Genomic DNA, 17978 nt, shown 5'->3' with positions numbered 1-17978 from the left:
CATATGAACCACATATGAACACAAAACCATATACATAACCTTATATAGTCACTCACATGTTAAAAAATAAATAAAAATACAAAAAATTACAAATTTTATAAATACAAAACACAAAAGTTAAAGGATGTTATCCATCTAGTTTTGACGTCTACTGACGTCATACTGTGTATGGTCACTTGCCCCATGAAACGTTGAAACGGTTGTGGAAACTGTCCAATTATAAAAAAAGGTCACTGAGAATGTTGTCACTATCACATGAGTTTTCTAGTGATATAAGATGTATTATTTAATCATAACATCAGTGCTTTGATAAACTCAGCAGCTGCACCGCTTATCCTCAGTAGGGTCACAGTGGTGCTGGAGCCCATCCCAGCAATCATCGGGCAGTGGGCAGGGGACACCCTGAACTGGTTGCCAGCCAATCGCGGGGCACACGGGGACAGACAACTCACTCTCTCATTCACACCTAGGGACATTTTCCGGAGTGCCCGGAGGAAACCCACGCAAGTACAGGGAGATCATACAAACTCCACACAGGAAGTCCGGTAGCTGGATTTGAACCCACACAGGAGGGTTCCAAGACCTTAGAACTGTGCCTGCACACGCACTAACCACTGCACCGCCGTGCTGCCCTGCTTTGATAATGATATTATTCATTTTTGTTGTTGTAAATGCACATCATATTCATCCAGATATTTCAATGAAGTACTGTATTTACTTGCTGAATGTATTATTTCATATTAGTGTATTTTCGCAGCAATGGTCTTATACAACCTTGAAGACTCAGCAATGTGCAGTACTAAACTTGTACAGGGTGTTCATATTTGTTTGCTTTGTAGTGAGGGGTCTTAATTTTGAGTGTCTGTAATGCTGCATGTACAACCTTTTAACAAAAAGAGGGGTCCGAAACATTCTTGCATGCCTTTTGGTGGGGGAATGCGTCTCCATCAGTTAGTCCAGAGTGCACTCTGATTTTACCTTTATTTTGAAACTTTGTAATAAATTTCTTCAACTAGATTGCTTCCTTCCAGCTCTAGTTTTTTTTCCAGAGTTAGAATACTCGGTCTGGTCCCAGAAAAGAACACGCGGCTAGATATTGGAATGTCCTTTGTCTTCAAAACCCTGAAATTAGACCGTTGTACAAAATTTTTCTTGTACTTCTACATTGTAAATCACGGAAAGTTAGTCTGGTGATGTGGTACAGCCTTATCTTTAAAGACATCGAAACAATGTAAGCCACCAAGAGGTCTGGAGCTACTGACGTTCTCAAGATTAAATATTCCAAAAAAATAGAACCATAAACAATTTTACCTGTGAAGGTTATTCCAGCTGTCCGGACTCTGGGGTATGGTGTTAAGTGCATCCTCCAAAGGCAGCAGAATAAGCCGGCATTCTCTTTTGGATTTTTTTGCCTCCGTTCAAACGTACTGAAAGAGTCTAACAGTTTGACCCAACTAGCTTAGGCTTGCAGTAAGCACGCCGCTTAAATGGGCGTGTCGTATCTGTTGTTCTGTACATACTGTATGTGACTGTCTCATGCTCACTTCCTTAAAATAGAGAAATCTGTTTAAGAAAACAAACAAATAATGCTGTGTTGTATTGATCATTTTAATGCAATGGCATAAGCATAAAACAGATTTTTGATAACAAGGAAAAAAAAAAATCATCATTTGATATTTTGGGATTTCCAGAGATAACAAGTGACACATTTATAGAAAGTACTATATTGTACATCATTAGGGTGTAAATGAATGAAATTGTTTTGCAAAAGTTTTTCTTAAAATTTCTAAGTTATCAAATTTTGATGACAAACAAGGATTTTGCATTTTTAGCACACTGAAAATCGGATCACCGTCTAAATAAACCAGGGGTGGGCAAACGACGACCCACTTTTTAACCCAGCTTCCAAATGTTAAAAACACAACAATAATATCTATTAAATTTTTTTTTTAAGTGTTACTAATAAAAGTGAGTTTATTTTGTGTGACTCTAGTCTCCAGTGTCCCCAAAATTAAATAATAGCTAGATAGGATCTCACAGCCTCTTCAACCTGCTGCCATCAGGAAAAAGACTGCAGAGTCTCAGAACCAGAAGGCTCAATGCTATATAAAATCTGCTAAATACACGCAAAACTGCTTTGTTTAGATTCTGGCTATCCTTTGCACATTTTTTATTTTAGCCTTAAATATTTGTATATGCATCCTTTTTTTAGTTTAGTGTTTTAGTTTAGCAGCTATTTGTTATTTGTATTTGTCTTGTTTATTGCATGTTGTCACACAGAGAAAATGAAGTTATTTCATCTGAGCTGTTATTCGTGCATATACCATATATGAAAAAGTTGAAGTTGAAGGAGATTTTTCTTTAAAATATATATTTTTAATCGGGTATTTATTTTATTTATCAAGATGATAATCAATAGTAATTTAAAACAAAACATTTTGAGCAAGTTGTGTTGGATTTGGAGTTTTCAATGTAGATTATTAGATTATGTGCTTAAAAATGACATAATTGATTACTTCTATATTGATTTTAAGTGTTTAAAAACTAATTTAATTGGTCTATTTACAGAATTAGAAAACTAAAATGAATATGTAGATGTTTGTGTGTTTAGAGCTGCTACTCTATCCTTTTTTGCATGAAATTAATATTAACCAAAACAAGACCAAAAATGAGATTTATCTTTATAAAAAAAAGCAGGACGATATGAGAAAAAAAAACTATCCACCATATTATCTCTTTTCCTCGTGTATTGTCGAAGTATCAGATTGCAGACTCTATTGGAATACAAAAAAAAAGTGTTTAACCCTTGTTCTTAAATTTTTTTAACCCAATGCTTAATCAAAAACTTTGCCCACCCCTGATCTAAACAGAAATATTTCAAGGGATGATGATTGTTTTGTTTATTTTTTGATTTAGAATGACATCATCTCTTGATCCTGTTTGCATTTGCGATGCCCTCCAGACCATAATAAAAGTCTGTCGAGTCTAATCAGTTCTTGTCCCAGTGGCGTGGACAATCGGCTTCCAAATATTTGGTTTGTCGTGTTGGGGCCACAATTAGAGAAGAGCGATGTGTTGTCAGGGATAGGCTCTTCGGTCCTCAGCTCGCCCTACAAACAAACATACAGCCAAAAAACAAAAACATAAAAATATCTTTTAACCGAACCTTCACAGTAGGGTTCAGAAACCTATGGCTCGTGAGCCATAAATGGGTCTTTACATGAGTACATATGGCTCAGGGATTCGTGTAATTCAGTAGTATAATGCTTCATGTTGAGCCGATTGTCATTTGATGTTGCCAAAGCCAAGAGCCACTCGCAAAGCAACCAAAGCTGTATGTATGTGTATCTCTCCATGTGTATCTCACACACACACACACACACACACACACACACACACACACACACACACACACACACACACACACACACACACACACACACACACACACACACACACACACACACACACACACACACACGATGTTTACAACTGACAAATCCTAACACTGACCCCCCCAAATCCTTCCCTAATTTCGGGAGTAATAAAGATTCCTGCTACGTACTTTCATTTGAATTCTCTCTATATCTTTAAGCTAGGGCATATGGGTCAAATTGACAGCCCACGGGCCACATCCAGACAATTACATCCCGCCCGCAAAAAGTAATTTTACATACATTACTATAATGGCCCAGCTACCAATCCCAAAATGCAGCGCTTCAGCTTCCGTTGTAAGACTTCCCGGAAACGTTCCCGTATCAAGTCAAGTCATGTTTATTTGTATAGCCCTTAATCACAAAGAGTCTCAAAGAGCTGCACAGATCAAAGACTATTGCAAACTACAGACTATAATGACACCATCCCCTGATCTAAAACCTTCATGAGGGCAAGGGAAAACTCAAAAACCTCAACATGAGGAAACTGAGAAACTGGTAAAACTACAAATGAACTAATCAATTAACAAACAACACATCAGCAATTAAAAGTGAATTTGAAGTGTCAGGAAACTGAAACGTGTTACCTAAGGACGAGCATCTATATATCACGCTGCAAAGGAAGGCTAAACAGAGACGAGCAGGGGGCGTTTCTGGTGGCGTGGATAACGTGGATGCTGCACCATCACAATGGCTAAAAGAAAAATTGATGCTAAAATCAGAGCCTTTTGATAAGATGTCGTTTTTAATGGAGAACAAAGTATGTGAAGTAATTTGATGTTTACGTTAATTCTGGTATAATATTCTTGTCTTTTTTTTAATTCATGTTCATGTTAAAAGCACACATTTTAGTGAAAAGCACAAATGTTATTTCTATCTTTTTTAAATATTTTGTCATTGTCTAGTTTGACAGGATATATTTTTACGGAGAACAAAGTATGTGAAGTCATTTAATGTTTGTATTAATTCTGGTATAATATTCTTGTCTTTTTTTTAAAAATCATGTTCATAATAAAAGCACAAATGTTATTTCTATTCATCTGTTTATATTTTTCATATTTTGACATTGCGTCGGTTTGACAGGATATATTTTTACTGTGAAAAAAGTATGTAAAGTTATTTAGTGGTTATGTTTGTTTGTTCTGAATTAATATTGCTGTCTGTTTTAAATTCATGTTTATGTTTGAAAAAAAAGGTCATGTTCTAATGTATTCAATAAATGTTTATCTTGTTCAGCCCGCCACCAAAGGTATGGTTTGAGTTTCGACCCTCCGTGCATATAAGTTTGACACCCCTGAGCTAGGGATGTTTTTTGTCCTTCTCCTTTACTTCTAGAGAAAGTTTTTCTTGATAAAAATCGTAAACAATCTTACGGACTTACCAAACGGTCGTAATTCCGTAGAAAACTCCAATTCTTTTCCCTGTGAAAGGCATTGTTATGAACAACTATCGTTGAAGAGGAATTGATAAAAGTTGCTTCGAGTTTACCATTCCAGCACGGCTTTTTTTTCACTCCACAGCATTTCTTTCCACGCTTGATCCTGTTTGACGGGATCACTTTGGTGCACTTTTCTCGTGGAGGTCGCTGGGTGGTCCTCTTTTCTCCTAAGCGGACTTTCGGCCGCAGGCGGCTGCTTCGTTGGCCCGTTTCCCTTCACTCGTTCCGGTAGCCGGTAGCCAGCGGATGACGCTCGTCTGATATTGTCGAAGTCCATTTTTTGGAAGAAAAAAATGACCATAAATAAATAGTCTAGATCCTAGACTGTTTCAGGAAGTCCGGCGAGCGTCATCTCAGGTCAGATGACCGATGGATCAAATCACTGCCGGATGTGTTTGTGTTTCTATGGAAACGGATAGGAGTATCGATTACGCATTTGTTTCTTACAAGGCAATTTAATATAAATCTGAGTTGGGGAATATCCCACACATTGGCAGGAACCAGCCTGTTTTTTAGGGCGGTAACCACATTTAACCCCCAAAACTTATGGCAGTTTTAAAACTCTTCATTTCTTAATAAAGTACAGAATAGGCTTAAATAGGACAACCAACGCTAAAAGAAATACGTATATAAAAAAGGAAAACAAAACAAAACAACGCAAATAACGCAGCATTGGAAATACTACACTTCCTTTAAACGGTTCAGTCCATTTGATTCTCTCACCGCACCATAGTATTTCTGGTGTAGTAGTTTCTATAGTAGAGTTTTTGTCTTACGTCTGGAGTATGACTGTAATTGTATTTTTGTAGTCTTTCTGTAGTCATCATTTTGAAGTAATGCTGTAGTATTACCGTGGTTTTATTTCTGTAGTATTTTGGTAGTATTTTTGCAGTTGTATTTTTGTGGTATGTCCTTAGAATAATCTTTGTAGAATAGCTGGTATTTCTGTAATATTAGTGTACTTGACACGGTTGCCCATTGCCCTCACTTGGGCCCGCCCGTTTGGCGCCAGCTGCTGCTCTTTGCCTGATTGGTTTCCCTCACATTTAAACTCAGTGCTCTCATTCACTCCTTGTCAGTCCGTCAACAAACCTCTGCACTTGCAAGACTTGTATTTTGACTCTGTCCGGAATCGATCTTGCCTGTATCGTCCTGTCCGGCATCTTCCACCATTCGCCAGTATCCGGTATCGATCCCGTCGGTCTCGTCCTGTACAGTATCTTGCCCCAGGGTCTGGTATCGATCCTGCCTGTCTCGTCCTGTCCTGTATCATGCTCCAGTATCGGGTATCAATCCCGTCTGTCTCGTCCTGTCCGGCATCTTGCTCCAGTCGCCAGTATCTGGTATTGATCCCGTCTGTCTCGTCCTGTCCGGTATCCTCCTCCAGTCGCTAATGTCCGGTATCAATCCAGCATTTCTCGTCCTGTCCGGTATCTTGCTCCAGTATCCGGTATCGATCCCGTCCTGTCTGGTATCAATTCCGTCTGTCCTGCCCTGTCCGGTATCTTGCTCCGGTATCAATCCCATCCTTGCTTTTGTATCCGGTATCGATCCCATGTGTCCCGTCCCGTCTGCTCGTGTACCTGGTATCGATCCCGTCTGTCCTGTCTGGTTTCGACCTCGTCTACTCATGTTTCCTGTTTTCCCGCGCCTGACTTCTCTGTCTCACTACTTCTACCCAGCGATTGCCGAATCACTGTTCGTGTTCACGCGCATGACTGCCCCATTCCCGTAAAATAAAGCCTGTGTGAAAATGTTCCGTCTGTTCGGGTCCTGACAGTACTTTTATTTTGTACTACTTCTAAAGTAGTATTTTTGTATTTTTATCGTGCAATATTTGTATTATGACAGGAGTTTTATTTTTGAAGTATATTGGCTTTTTCCTTTTTTCCCTCTTCCCTTTGTTTTGTTTCCTTTTTTCCCTTGCTTTTTTGTTTCTTGTCTCCTTTTTATTTTTTTTCTATTTTTTTCTAATTTTTCATTTTTTCTTCTTCCTTTTGTCTTTTCCCCATTTTAATTATTTTGAGTTTCCCACAGCTCTTTTTTTTTAAACTGCTTTCACCACTAGTTCGTGTTTCTTTTGGGTGAGTACTGCCCACCCCTGTCCCCCTCTGGTAACGCTTGTTGCTTACAATCAAACTGCATTTAAACTGGGTTCTGGGATATCACAACAAATGTCACACATATTGGCATATAGTGATGTAGCTTATCGTTTTATATTGACCTTTACTGTGCACATCACTTAAGGCAAAGGTGTCATTTAGTCCAGGGGCCACATTGTAGAAAAAAACATTCTCATGGGGGCCAGGCACAGTGCATACAATTGTGCCTTAGCTGGAGGGCTGGGGTCTTTTCAGAGGCTCACAATCAAATTATGATTCAAGGATCCAAGATTTGAATATTAATCGATGGTTGATTTTTTTTTTAAATCTTTATTCTTTCACTAATATTTAATCTCTTGTTGTGTTTATCAACTCTGCATTTGTAAAAGGAAAGCCCAGATGCTATCTTTTGTTTAGTATTTTTTATATTGCCTTAAACAGCGCGTCTGTGACGTTTATTTAAGTAAAATAACAATGGTTCGGTTTCCTTAATGTTCTCTGGTCGGTTAATGCCAGTCTGGAAATACAGCTTCATTGAGTACTTTGCGAGTGACACTCGGCTTTGGTGACATTTAGTTGACTCACTTAAAACAGCAGGTCTTTGTTTGCTCATTTTTCTCTTGTGTTTCTCTCAGAATGGTCTCACGAGCCACATAAATTTATGTGGCAGGTCACATTTGGTCTGCGGGCCATGCGTTTGACACATGCGACTCAGAGGGACATTATGTGTTATTTGGCGCATCCTAGAGGGAAAAAAACTTTTTTATTAATACAAAAAAACAACAACATTGATCTGAATAATAAGAAAAATACACAAACTATCACATAAATGTGCCTTTTTTTCTAAATACAGTGATGCACGTTTATCGTGGGAGTTATGCAGAATGTAGATATTATTTTCTTTTCTTTTCTGTGAAAAGTACCATATAACATACCTGTGAACATGATATAAAATGACAAGGAGAATGTTTGCCTGGATTAAATACTTTAGAGTTGTGCATTAAAGCCCCAGTGTGTAATATCTGACCACTAGAAGGCACTGGTGTCCAATGCTAACGAAAACCAGTGCCACAGCAAGCAAAATGACAGCAGACAAGGCATGGATTGTGTAAAAGAAATATGTGATTATTTTAAATAAAAATTATCATTGGAATGATGGTTCATGTATTTTTGCCGAATATTCAAACCACTGCAGGAAAGAGGTCTAAATATAGTGGAAGCTAGAGCCCTTGTTGGTGATAGGAATGAATGGAGAGGTGTTGTGAAAGGATAGTAGAATGTTTGGATGCGTTCTAAGAGACGGGCAGTCCACTGTATGATGCGGCAGGGGTAAACCAGTGAAAGCTGTTGGGCCCTGCTGTTGAACAGAAGAGTGTGTTGTGTCACCCTGACCTGAGTAACATCGCCGCTTTCTTGTGTCCCGTTTAATCTGGAGGGATGAAAGCAGGACCAATTTGGGTGCCGAGGTGCTTAACTTGTTTGGGTCTTTGGGCATTTGGGTTGGCCATGGTCTAAAAATCTTTGTGTGTGTTTTTTTCCTACTTTTTTATTTTCTTTGTTTTTGTATGTGTTTGTGTTACTGTCAGTCACCCCCTCGATGGATATGACCAGGGTAGATAGTAGATAGATAAATTCAAATCAATGTTTTTTTTTTACTGAATTAAAGTTTTCTTATACTGTATTACACACTGTCCATTTGAGAATAACGGTCATATTCCATAGCAGGAAAGGTGCTCTTAAACAATTGCATTACTTCTTATTGGCTGGGTAGGTGGTGGGTGGATACCTTAACCACTATGATCTTAGGGGCACCGTTTCCGGTGGTGTGCCTTAGGCAAATACAGCCTGGGGGCGCCCGTAACCTCTCCAGGGTAGCAAATGTTTCCACTTGGCCTCGAACCAGGGACCCTTTGCGTGTTATGTGAATGTGCTTACTTCACATTACCTGTTTTTAGATACATCAAAGTTGATACTTTTTTATAGGGCAAAATATCTTTTATTTTGAAGCATGGAACACCGAACCGGATATTCTTCTATTTCTGTAGAATCCTAACGGGACAATATTATTTTCTGTGCCGCAATTTCATATGAGCGAGGTCACCGAGTTAAGGTAAAACGAAAATATATTTTATACATTATATATATTTTTTCATTTGTTTAGCTTTGTGTCTGTGTACAAACTCAGTCGGACGATTTACTGCGAGACCCTACGCCAGGTGCGGAAGATGCTGATCTTGCAGCTTCAGCTATGCAATAGATTGGCTCGGTCGTTTGACATGTGCATTTTCTTTTCTTTTAATCATATACAACCTCATGTAGCACTTCTGGCATAAATTAAATAGCATTTGAGATCACACTAGCCAGCTAAAATATGTTAGGCACCCGCTAACATATCACACGTGTGACGTTTGATGTACCGCAAGCAGCATTCGAATAAAAACAAAAATGTAGTGGTATTTTTGTAGTATTTCTTCAGTATTTTGTTATTTTCCTGCAGTTGGATTTTGTAATATTTCCGTTTTAATATTTTGGTTGTAGTATTTTGAAGAATTTCTGTCGATTTTTACTTTAGTAGTATGTTTTTTAATCATTTTGTTACTGTTGTTGTATTTTTGTGGTGTTATTTTTGTAGTATTTCTTTAGTATTCTGCTGTAGTTGTATTTTTGCAGTATTTCTGTTTTAATCTTTCTGTTGTAGTATTTCAAAGTATTTCTGTCAAAATATTTCTGCAGTAGTACTTTTTTATTATGGAATTACTGTAGTTCTAGCGCTGTAATATTTCTTTAGTATTTTTGTCATTTTACTGTAGATGTATTTGTGTAATATTTCTGTTTTAATATTTCTGTTGTAGTATTTTTGTATTGCAGTGTTACTGTAGTTGTATTGAAGTATTTTATAGTATATTAGAACGAAAGTAAAATAATATATTATGGCCCACATTTTGAGCACTAAATGGTCTGCTGAAGACCTCCCAAAGCGCTTTACAATGTGCTTCAAACTTACGCATTCACACACACTCACACACCAATAGCGGCCATGCAGCCATGCAAGGCTGCCGACCTGCTTATTGGGGGCATTAGGGATTCAGTGTCTTGCCCATGGACACTTCGACATATAACATGGAGGAGCCGGGAATCGAACCTGCGATCTCTTGATTCTAAGACGAGCGCTCTACCTCCTCAGCTAATTTTTTTCTGATTTATATTAAATAATTTTCTGTCGTTTTGTGAACTATTTTTCCATCTGCCCAAAACATCTATAATTGAATATAGAGTAGGAAATTAAAAGTATTTTAAGAAATCCGATTCTTTGTTGAAAAAAATAATCGACCGCATACTTAGCATAACATTGCTCGGCAAAACATCAAACGTACCTTCTAAAAATGTTCGCAGCAAATCCTGGAATACTTAAAGGCTGCCTGTATTACTTGGCACAACACCAGTCCATGCGTTTGACTGCAGATGAACATTGTCATCTTCTGTCTTCATCAAAAGGGGATAAAATTCTAAAATGGACTTAGAAGCCTGCCTCAACCGCACAGGAATGAACCCCCATGGTAATAAGTGGTGGTTATTGGTGTTTGTTTCTGCCTATTCAACTTCCATGCACTCAAGTGCCTCCCACCATACTTCATGGCTCCCGTTCTGCCAGAAAGGGCAACCCAACGTCACGTCCAAAGGGTCAATAGAAGCAGACTGTTGGAGGATTAGCGATAGTTAATCAGAGGGACAGCTTGTGTTACTTCTGTGTACCTGGTGTTTTCAACAAAGCCATTTCGGTTAAGGTTTTTGCTCATCATTACCTCATGGCTTTTTGATGTTGGTAACTAGAACTGGATACGTTTATGGAATTCGGTGAGAAAATGGATACAGCACAAAATAACTGTGAGTGTTGGTTTTTAAATTATTTCTCAGCCTATGTGTGCCCCTACACATACTACAGTTTTTTGTGTTCCACATTTTCCTTAAAGGTAACCGTTCTTTATAAACTGACCATGAGGATTCTTTGTGAAACCCTAAAAGACATATAAATTCAAACAAAGATTGGTAATGTTTAAATAGAAAAATTAAAGAGTATACGTTTCTCAGGATGACCCTTTATAAATAGTATACAATGCAAATTATCAAAGAACATTCCAGTGGTGAGTAAATGCAGACATATATTTGACCAAAAAAACATCAGTGTATTGTAAATACAATTAATTTTAATGTATTTAAGTTATTTTCCATAGAGATATAGATACATATAGATACAATACAGAAACGCTTGTTCGGCTACGGTAGAAAACTGTTAGGTGTGCGCATACCCCTGGGTACAGAAAATTTACAAACTGTTTTTAAAATCCAACACGTTAAAATTTGAAAATATAGTTAATGTGAAATCTCTTTTGCTTGTACATTAAGCAGGTAATCATCAAATCATAACAAACATTCAACAGTTGCTTTTTTAGAGAGCAGACACTCATCATTCAAGGCAGGCATGTCAGACATATGGCCCACGGGGTGATTTAATCTGGCCAGCAGTAATTTTCCAAGTACAGTGGAACCTCGGTTTTCGAACGCCTCTCAGTTCGAACAAATCGGAGTCCGACCAAAAATTTTGAGAAATTCTTGCTTTGCTGTTCGGTCAAAAAATCGGAGTTCGAACGCCGGTAATGCGTGAGTGCGTACGCTAGGGTGCGATGCTGAGCGACGTACGGGTGTAGATCCCCTTTTTCGTGACCAACTGTTATCGCGTGCAGACGTGGTTCGTTTTGCTTTCGCTTTTAATATAGGTGTACGAGGTGTTTTTTGTCCCTAATTATGCCTTTGCAGAAGTCAGTGCAAGCAGCAAAGTTGCTACAGGTGAAAAAAGAAAAGTAGTGCGTACAACTATTGCATTTAAGAAAGAAATAATAGCAAAATAGAAGGAGGTGTGCGAGTGTCTGATCTTGCTAGGGAATACAGCATGGCTTCTGCTGACCACCACAAAGGTAAGAAATCCTATTCATAATTCTTTTCTTTATCCTTTTTTATTTTTGTTTTTACACGCTCATGTTAGCGTAATCTGTCGTACGGAAGATTACGATAACGCGAACGTACGATTATCCTGGGTTAGCTTTATGTTTACGTTAAACATTCAAGGTAAACATTCAGGGTGTTGGAACGTAGCCCAACATTCAGGGTGTTTGAACGGAGCCCCCTTTCCAATGAACCGCTCACCGCTTGTTGTGGAGACCCGGGTGCTAAAGGACTTGTAAACGACCTGATTTTTTTATTTTTACACGTTCATGTTAGCGTAATCTTTCGTACGGAAGATTACAATAACGCGAACGAGCGATTAGCCTGGGTTAGCTTTATGTTTACGTTAAACATTCACTGTCAACATTCAGGGTGTTGGAATGGATTAAAACGATTTACATTATTTTTAATGGGAAAAATGATTTCGGTGATTGAACAAATCGGTTTTTGAACAGGGTTCTGGAACGGATTATGGTCGAGAACCGAGGTTCCACTGTATGTCAAAAAACAGAACCAAGTCGTGAAATACATAGAAACCACATACTCCATCTCGCTGCTAGAGGGCACTAAGGTGTACAGGAGCTAAGTTTCAGCAAAGGTTCTTTCCATGTTTGGAACTACTCATCTTGAAAAAATAAATAAATCAAGGTAGGCAGTTAAAAGGTTCTGTTTCAGCCAATTCCCTTTAGGTACATATTTATGTGTATTACAAAAATGTTTTACTCCCCCCCTTTTGTCACAATTTTTAAAACCAATTACATATTTTTTCTTTTTTTGTTCTTGTTTTTCTTCTCTCCCTTTTCCTCTTCTTTTCTGTCTTACTATAGTCAAGTCAAGTCATTTTTCTTTGTATAGCCCTTAATCACAAAGAGTCTCACAGGGCTGCACAGGTTATTGCACAGACTATTATTACAGACTATCATTACACCATCCCCTGATCTGAAACCAACATGAGGGCAAGGAAAAACTCAAAAACCTCAACATGAGGAAAATGAAGAAACCTTGAGAAGGGACCGCACATGTGGTAATCCCCCTTCCAGGATGACCAGGCTGCAATGGATGTTGCGATAATAAATAATACACAGATATTGTCAACAAAAAATATAGGTTATTCATATGCTGTGGAGTAGAAGTGTGTTTTAAGCTAAGATTTAAACATTTCCACTGAGGTTGCAGATCGGATCTCAGGGGGGAAGAGCATTCCACAGCCACGGTGCCCGGATGGCGAACGCTCTCAAACCTGCGGAACTCTTCTTGGCTCTTGGGATCACTAGTAGACCAGCGCTTTCAGAACCAAGGATCCGGACCGGAACATAGGGGGAAATTAAATCTGAAATATATGAAATGAAATGAAATGAGGGAGCAAGTCCATGTATGATTTTGTATAATACCAAGAGAACTTTGAAATCACTTAAGCTAACAGGGAGCCAATGCAGGTTAGCTAAAATAGGGGTAATGTGGTCAAACTTTCTTGTCTTAGTTCAAAGCCTCGCTGCAGCATTTTGTACCAGCTGAAGGCTCTTGATTTTGGACTTTGGGAGACCGGAGAGTAGTGCATTACAGTAATCGAGACGGGAACTAACAAACGCGTGAATTATAATCTCCGCATCTGACCGAGACAGCATAGGACGAATGTTACCAATGTTGTTAAGATGGAAGAAAGCGGTTCTAGTAATTTTCTTTACGTGTGTTTGAAAGGACAGATCAGGGTCAAATATGACGCCTACATTTTTAACCGAGTCACTCTGGGTGATATGACATTTGTCAGTGTTCACAGCAATTTTTGAGAACAAGTCACGGCATTTAGATGGTCCAATGACTAACATTTATAGTTGAGTGTCATCTGCGTAATAATGGAAACTGATATTATACTTGCAAATAATATCACCTAATGGAAGCATGTAAATGCTGAAAAGAAGGGGGCCAAATACTGAACCCTGCGGAAGACCACAGGTAACACTAAAGTGCTCAGATGTCATTTAGCCATATTTAACACAGTGCGTCCTATCTGAGAGGTAGGATCTGAACCATGAGAGGACGGTTCCTGAGAGACCAATCCATTTTTCCAACCGTTCTAGTAAGATATTATGGTCCACAGTGTCAAAAGCAGCACTAAGATCCAGCAGCAGCAAAACTGATGAAGTGCCTGAGTCCATTGCCAGTAGAAGATCATTGGTTACCTTAATCAGAGCTGTCTCAGTAGAGTGGTTAGCCTTGAATCCTGATTGCATTGATTCAAACATATTGTTCTCGGATACAAAATCATTCAGCTGCTGTGCCACCACTTTTTGAAGTACTTTAGAAAGAAACGGTAGGTTTGACACAGGTCTATAATTACATAAGCTTTCTCGATCAAGGTTGGGTCGTTTCAGTGTAGGTTTAATAACAGCGGACTTAAAAGCCGCTGGAACTACACCTGAGGAGAGTGATATGTTTATAATATTTAGAACTGAAGGTCCAAGGACCCCAAAAATACCTTTTAATAAGCGAAATCGGAAGTGGGTCAAACAGGCAAGTCGTCGGTTTGGCCGTATTCACCACCTGTTTAAGATTATCGAGTGACAGATCACTAAATCGGGAAAAATTCCCTGGACAGCCACCATGTTGCGCATCTATAGATTTCAGCCCTTTAATATGTGATGTATTAACTGTGTCTTGAGAAATTTCTTCCCGTATGCATTGAATCTTCTTATTAAAGAAGACCATAAAGTCATGGGCTGAATGGGTAGAACTATCTGGGATAATCTGTTGCCTTGTTAGCGATGCTACAGTGTCAAAAAGGATTTTGGGGTTATTCTTTTGTGACGCAATCAACTTCGAAACGTAAGCTGATTTTGCAGAAGCAAGGGCCGCTTTATCTTTAACAAGTTGTCAGACCAAGTTTGACGGAAAACCTCAAGCTTCGTAGCGTGCCATTTTTTTTCAGATTTCCTGCATTCTTGTTTAAACGATCTAGTTTCATCAGTAAACCAAGGCGTGCGTCTTTTAGGTCGTGATTTAAGCCTTATGGGCGCTACTGAATCCAGGACACTAGCCAGGGTAGCATTAAACTCATTCATAAGTGAGTCAATAGAGCCTCTATATAAAGGAAACGATGCAACTGCTCCTGAAAGAAGATCAGAGAGCTCAGAAACTATGCCAGTGCTTATATTGCGTTCGCTAAATCCTTCAGTTTTTTTATTACTACATTTAGCTAGCACCTCAAATGTAACTAAATAATAATCAGAAATAACGGTAGTACACGGTAACACCGTCATGTTTGAGGTTGAAACTCCTCGAGTCAAAACCAAGTCTAGTGTGTTTCCATCTTTATCAGTTGGCGAATCAATTAGTCGACTAAAACCAAATGTGTCAATTAGAGACCGAAACGCAACAGTAAGTGAACTGAGTCGGGAGTTCATATGAATGTTAAAGTCCCCCATAATTATTATTTTGTCTGCATAGGTTACTCGGTCAGACAACAGTTCAGAGAATTCATCTAGGAAAACTGAGTATGGTCCTGGTGCGCGATAAATAGTTACTACATAAATTGACATTAAAGAGGACCGCATAACAAGAGCCTCGAACGCCTTATAATTATTAGAGGTACGAGGAGTAAGATTGAGTATTTTTTTCAGAAATTAGCGCAACACCCCCACCATTCTTCAAAGAGCGTGCTACATGACTGCTCACGTAGTCTTGAGGAGAAGCCTCTATTAACGGTAAAAACTCATCCGGTCTCAACCAAGTTTCACATAGACCAATCAAGTTAAGTTTGTAATCACGAATAATATTATCAACATGTAAAGCTTTAGGAGCAAGTGATCTAATATTTAAAAGACCAAATTTTAGCTTTGCTGAATCGTTCAACTTAGCTGAAGTCTTTGTAGAGATCGTCACAAGATGTTGCCGTTCGGGCGTGGAATTAGGCCCATCTTCATGTCCTTCTCTGCCGTTTGGCCGATGTAGCTCCTTTAGCTTCAAACACTTCTTTCAGCTTTTTTCCCTTTCCCTTTTTCTTTTCTTGTCTTTTTTTTCTTCACAACATGTTGGCCTATTGAGAAGACAAATAGTGTAGTTTGGTCACTTCGCGTCTCCATAGTTTTCATTCTCAATTGTGTATTTTAGCACTTGTTTTCGGTTGCCTTACCCAATACAGTGACATATAATGATCAAATAATACACACTTTCTCTTTGAGTTAAATGTGGAAACGACTTCTATTTGCATATTGACATTGCAATGTAAATGGTCTGCATTTAAATGGCACTTTTCAAGTCACTGAAGACCTCCCAAAGCTTTACAGTGTGCTTCACACTTACCCATTCACACGCATACCGATAGCAGCGTCAGCTATGCAAGGCAACTATCTGCTTGTCAGGGGCACTAGGGATTCTGTGTCTTGCCCAAGGACACTTCAACATAAAACGCGGAGGAACCGGGAATCGAACCTGCGATGTCTTGTCCCCAAAATGAGACTTTTCCTCCTGAGCTACTGCCGCCCCTTATTCGGCTTTGTTCAGTTTTCAATTTTTCGAATACAGGAGCATGATGTTGCATGTGCTTGCAAACGCCATGTATTACATGTATTACATGTATTATTACTTTGTCACTAGAATTGTAAATTATTTATTCAGATTGCTCCAATCAGCGACGAAGCAACTAGTCAATTCTCCAACCTGTTTGAGTGTACTGGCGCTCTTAAATTCATGCCGAGGATGCGCCATTCGCGCAAAAATCCGCATGACTAACTCTCACATCATCACGCTAAAGACCATCCCCGCAATTTTGTTCAGCTGCATAGCTTACTTCATGATTGGTAAGATGTAGAGGGACCCCGAGTTTTTCTCTTCATTTGTTTTAGAGTGTCCTGGACACACTGATAGGAAAGTGGCACCTTCACGGTTTTCACCATTCTGCGTTAGTATGTAAGCCAGGCCTGGGCACTCCGGACCTGGAGGCCCGCATGTCCTGACCCCTAATGTCCCCCGATAAGCAGGTAGGCACCTTGCATGGTTGACACCCTATCGGTGTGCGAGTGTGTGTGTGAAAGGGTGGCTTTGAAATACATTGTAAAGCGCTTTGGGAGGTTTTTATTGATTTGAAAAGCCCTGTATGAATGCAATCCATTTACAATTTTCCATTTATCTTACCTATATCTTTTTGTTTCCTTTTGTTAGTGATTGGTTGTTTTTTTGTGCTCTGCCTAAATAAAAAGCCACAATCAAACAAACATGCACCTTTTAAAAATTGTAATTGGTCCACTAAGTTTGTTACATAGGGGCCACGACTTAAAATGAACTCAAGTCTCATTCTGAAGGTACCACATTACCGGAAACAATGAAAAAAGCTACGCCACAGTGCTCACTTGCTTTCTTGAGATTAGACCCATTTAGGTTCTAAGAATAGGGCTTGTGATATCGTTCTAGCCGCTGGCCCTGAGAGGGACATGACAAAGGAGGACGTTTCGGAGCCTGCAGAGGAAGATGCTGCATCTCTGGATGCCCACAATCGTATTCATCCACATCAGCGTCCGGTCATCCACCAGGTGGCCTCTGCACCCATGCCAGATAACTGTGGTGAGAATAAGCATGATCTTGTACATTCTTCATATGCCTGTGTGGAAAGTGTGCATGTTCTCAAGTTGATAATTATCTTTTAAGTAAAATACAGTTAAATTGATTATTTGTTTGGTAACATAGTGCAGTGGTTAGTACATTCGCCTAACACACGTAAGATCCCCGGGTGAAAACATATGTTGGCCTGGAGATGGATGGGTGCCACTAGGCTGTACTGCACAAGACACACCACAGGAAACGGTGTCCCTACGATCCCAGTGCTTAAGGGATCCAACCAACCAACATTTCTCCAATACTGTAAACCGCACTCCGTAGGGAATTCTAGGGTTGTTAAATTTAATTGATTTCATTTAATACATTTTAATTATCGAATAAAGCTCTATATTTTTTATTTGTCAGGACCAGGACAGGAAACAGGAAGAGGAACCCAATCGTGTAACGTACTCA

The 17978-nt window shown here is 39.1% G+C and overlaps 2 protein-coding genes across 4 annotated transcripts in view; one reads left to right on the top strand and one right to left on the bottom strand.

The window, feature by feature from the left end:
• Positions 1 to 1590: 1590 nt before the first annotated feature.
• cimip5 (ciliary microtubule inner protein 5) lies at positions 1591 to 5303 on the bottom strand. Its single transcript, XM_088354461.1, has 3 exons — positions 4923 to 5303; positions 4816 to 4855; positions 1591 to 3110 (listed from the first exon to the last, which is right to left on the bottom strand). The coding sequence occupies exons 1-3, from the start codon at positions 5171 to 5173 to the stop codon at positions 2913 to 2915; spliced, it is 489 nt and encodes a 162-aa protein (XP_088210587.1). The 5' UTR covers positions 5174 to 5303; the 3' UTR covers positions 1591 to 2912.
• A 3538-nt stretch (positions 5304 to 8841) lies between these two features.
• LOC148351376 (CAP-Gly domain-containing linker protein 4) overlaps positions 8842 to 17978 on the top strand; it is an 81578-nt gene continuing 72441 nt past the window's right edge. For 2 of the 3 annotated variants that reach the window (XM_088353797.1, XM_088353795.1), the window contains exons 1-2: positions 10713 to 10859; positions 17382 to 17531. In XM_088353797.1, coding sequence (XP_088209923.1) covers positions 10820 to 10859; positions 17382 to 17531 — 190 coding nt within the window. In that variant the 5' untranslated portion in view covers positions 10713 to 10819. Of the gene's footprint in view, positions 9085 to 10712; positions 10860 to 17381; positions 17532 to 17978 lie in introns of those variants that run through there. The other variant, XM_088353796.1, reaches the window with a different exon arrangement.

This window comes from Urocampus carinirostris, chromosome 15 (assembly GCF_059441175.1).
Source record: "Urocampus carinirostris isolate Australia breed hairy pipefish chromosome 15, RoL_Ucar_1.0, whole genome shotgun sequence".
NCBI lineage: Eukaryota > Metazoa > Chordata > Actinopteri > Syngnathiformes > Syngnathidae > Urocampus > Urocampus carinirostris.
This window is presented reverse-complemented; position numbering and strand designations above follow the sequence as displayed.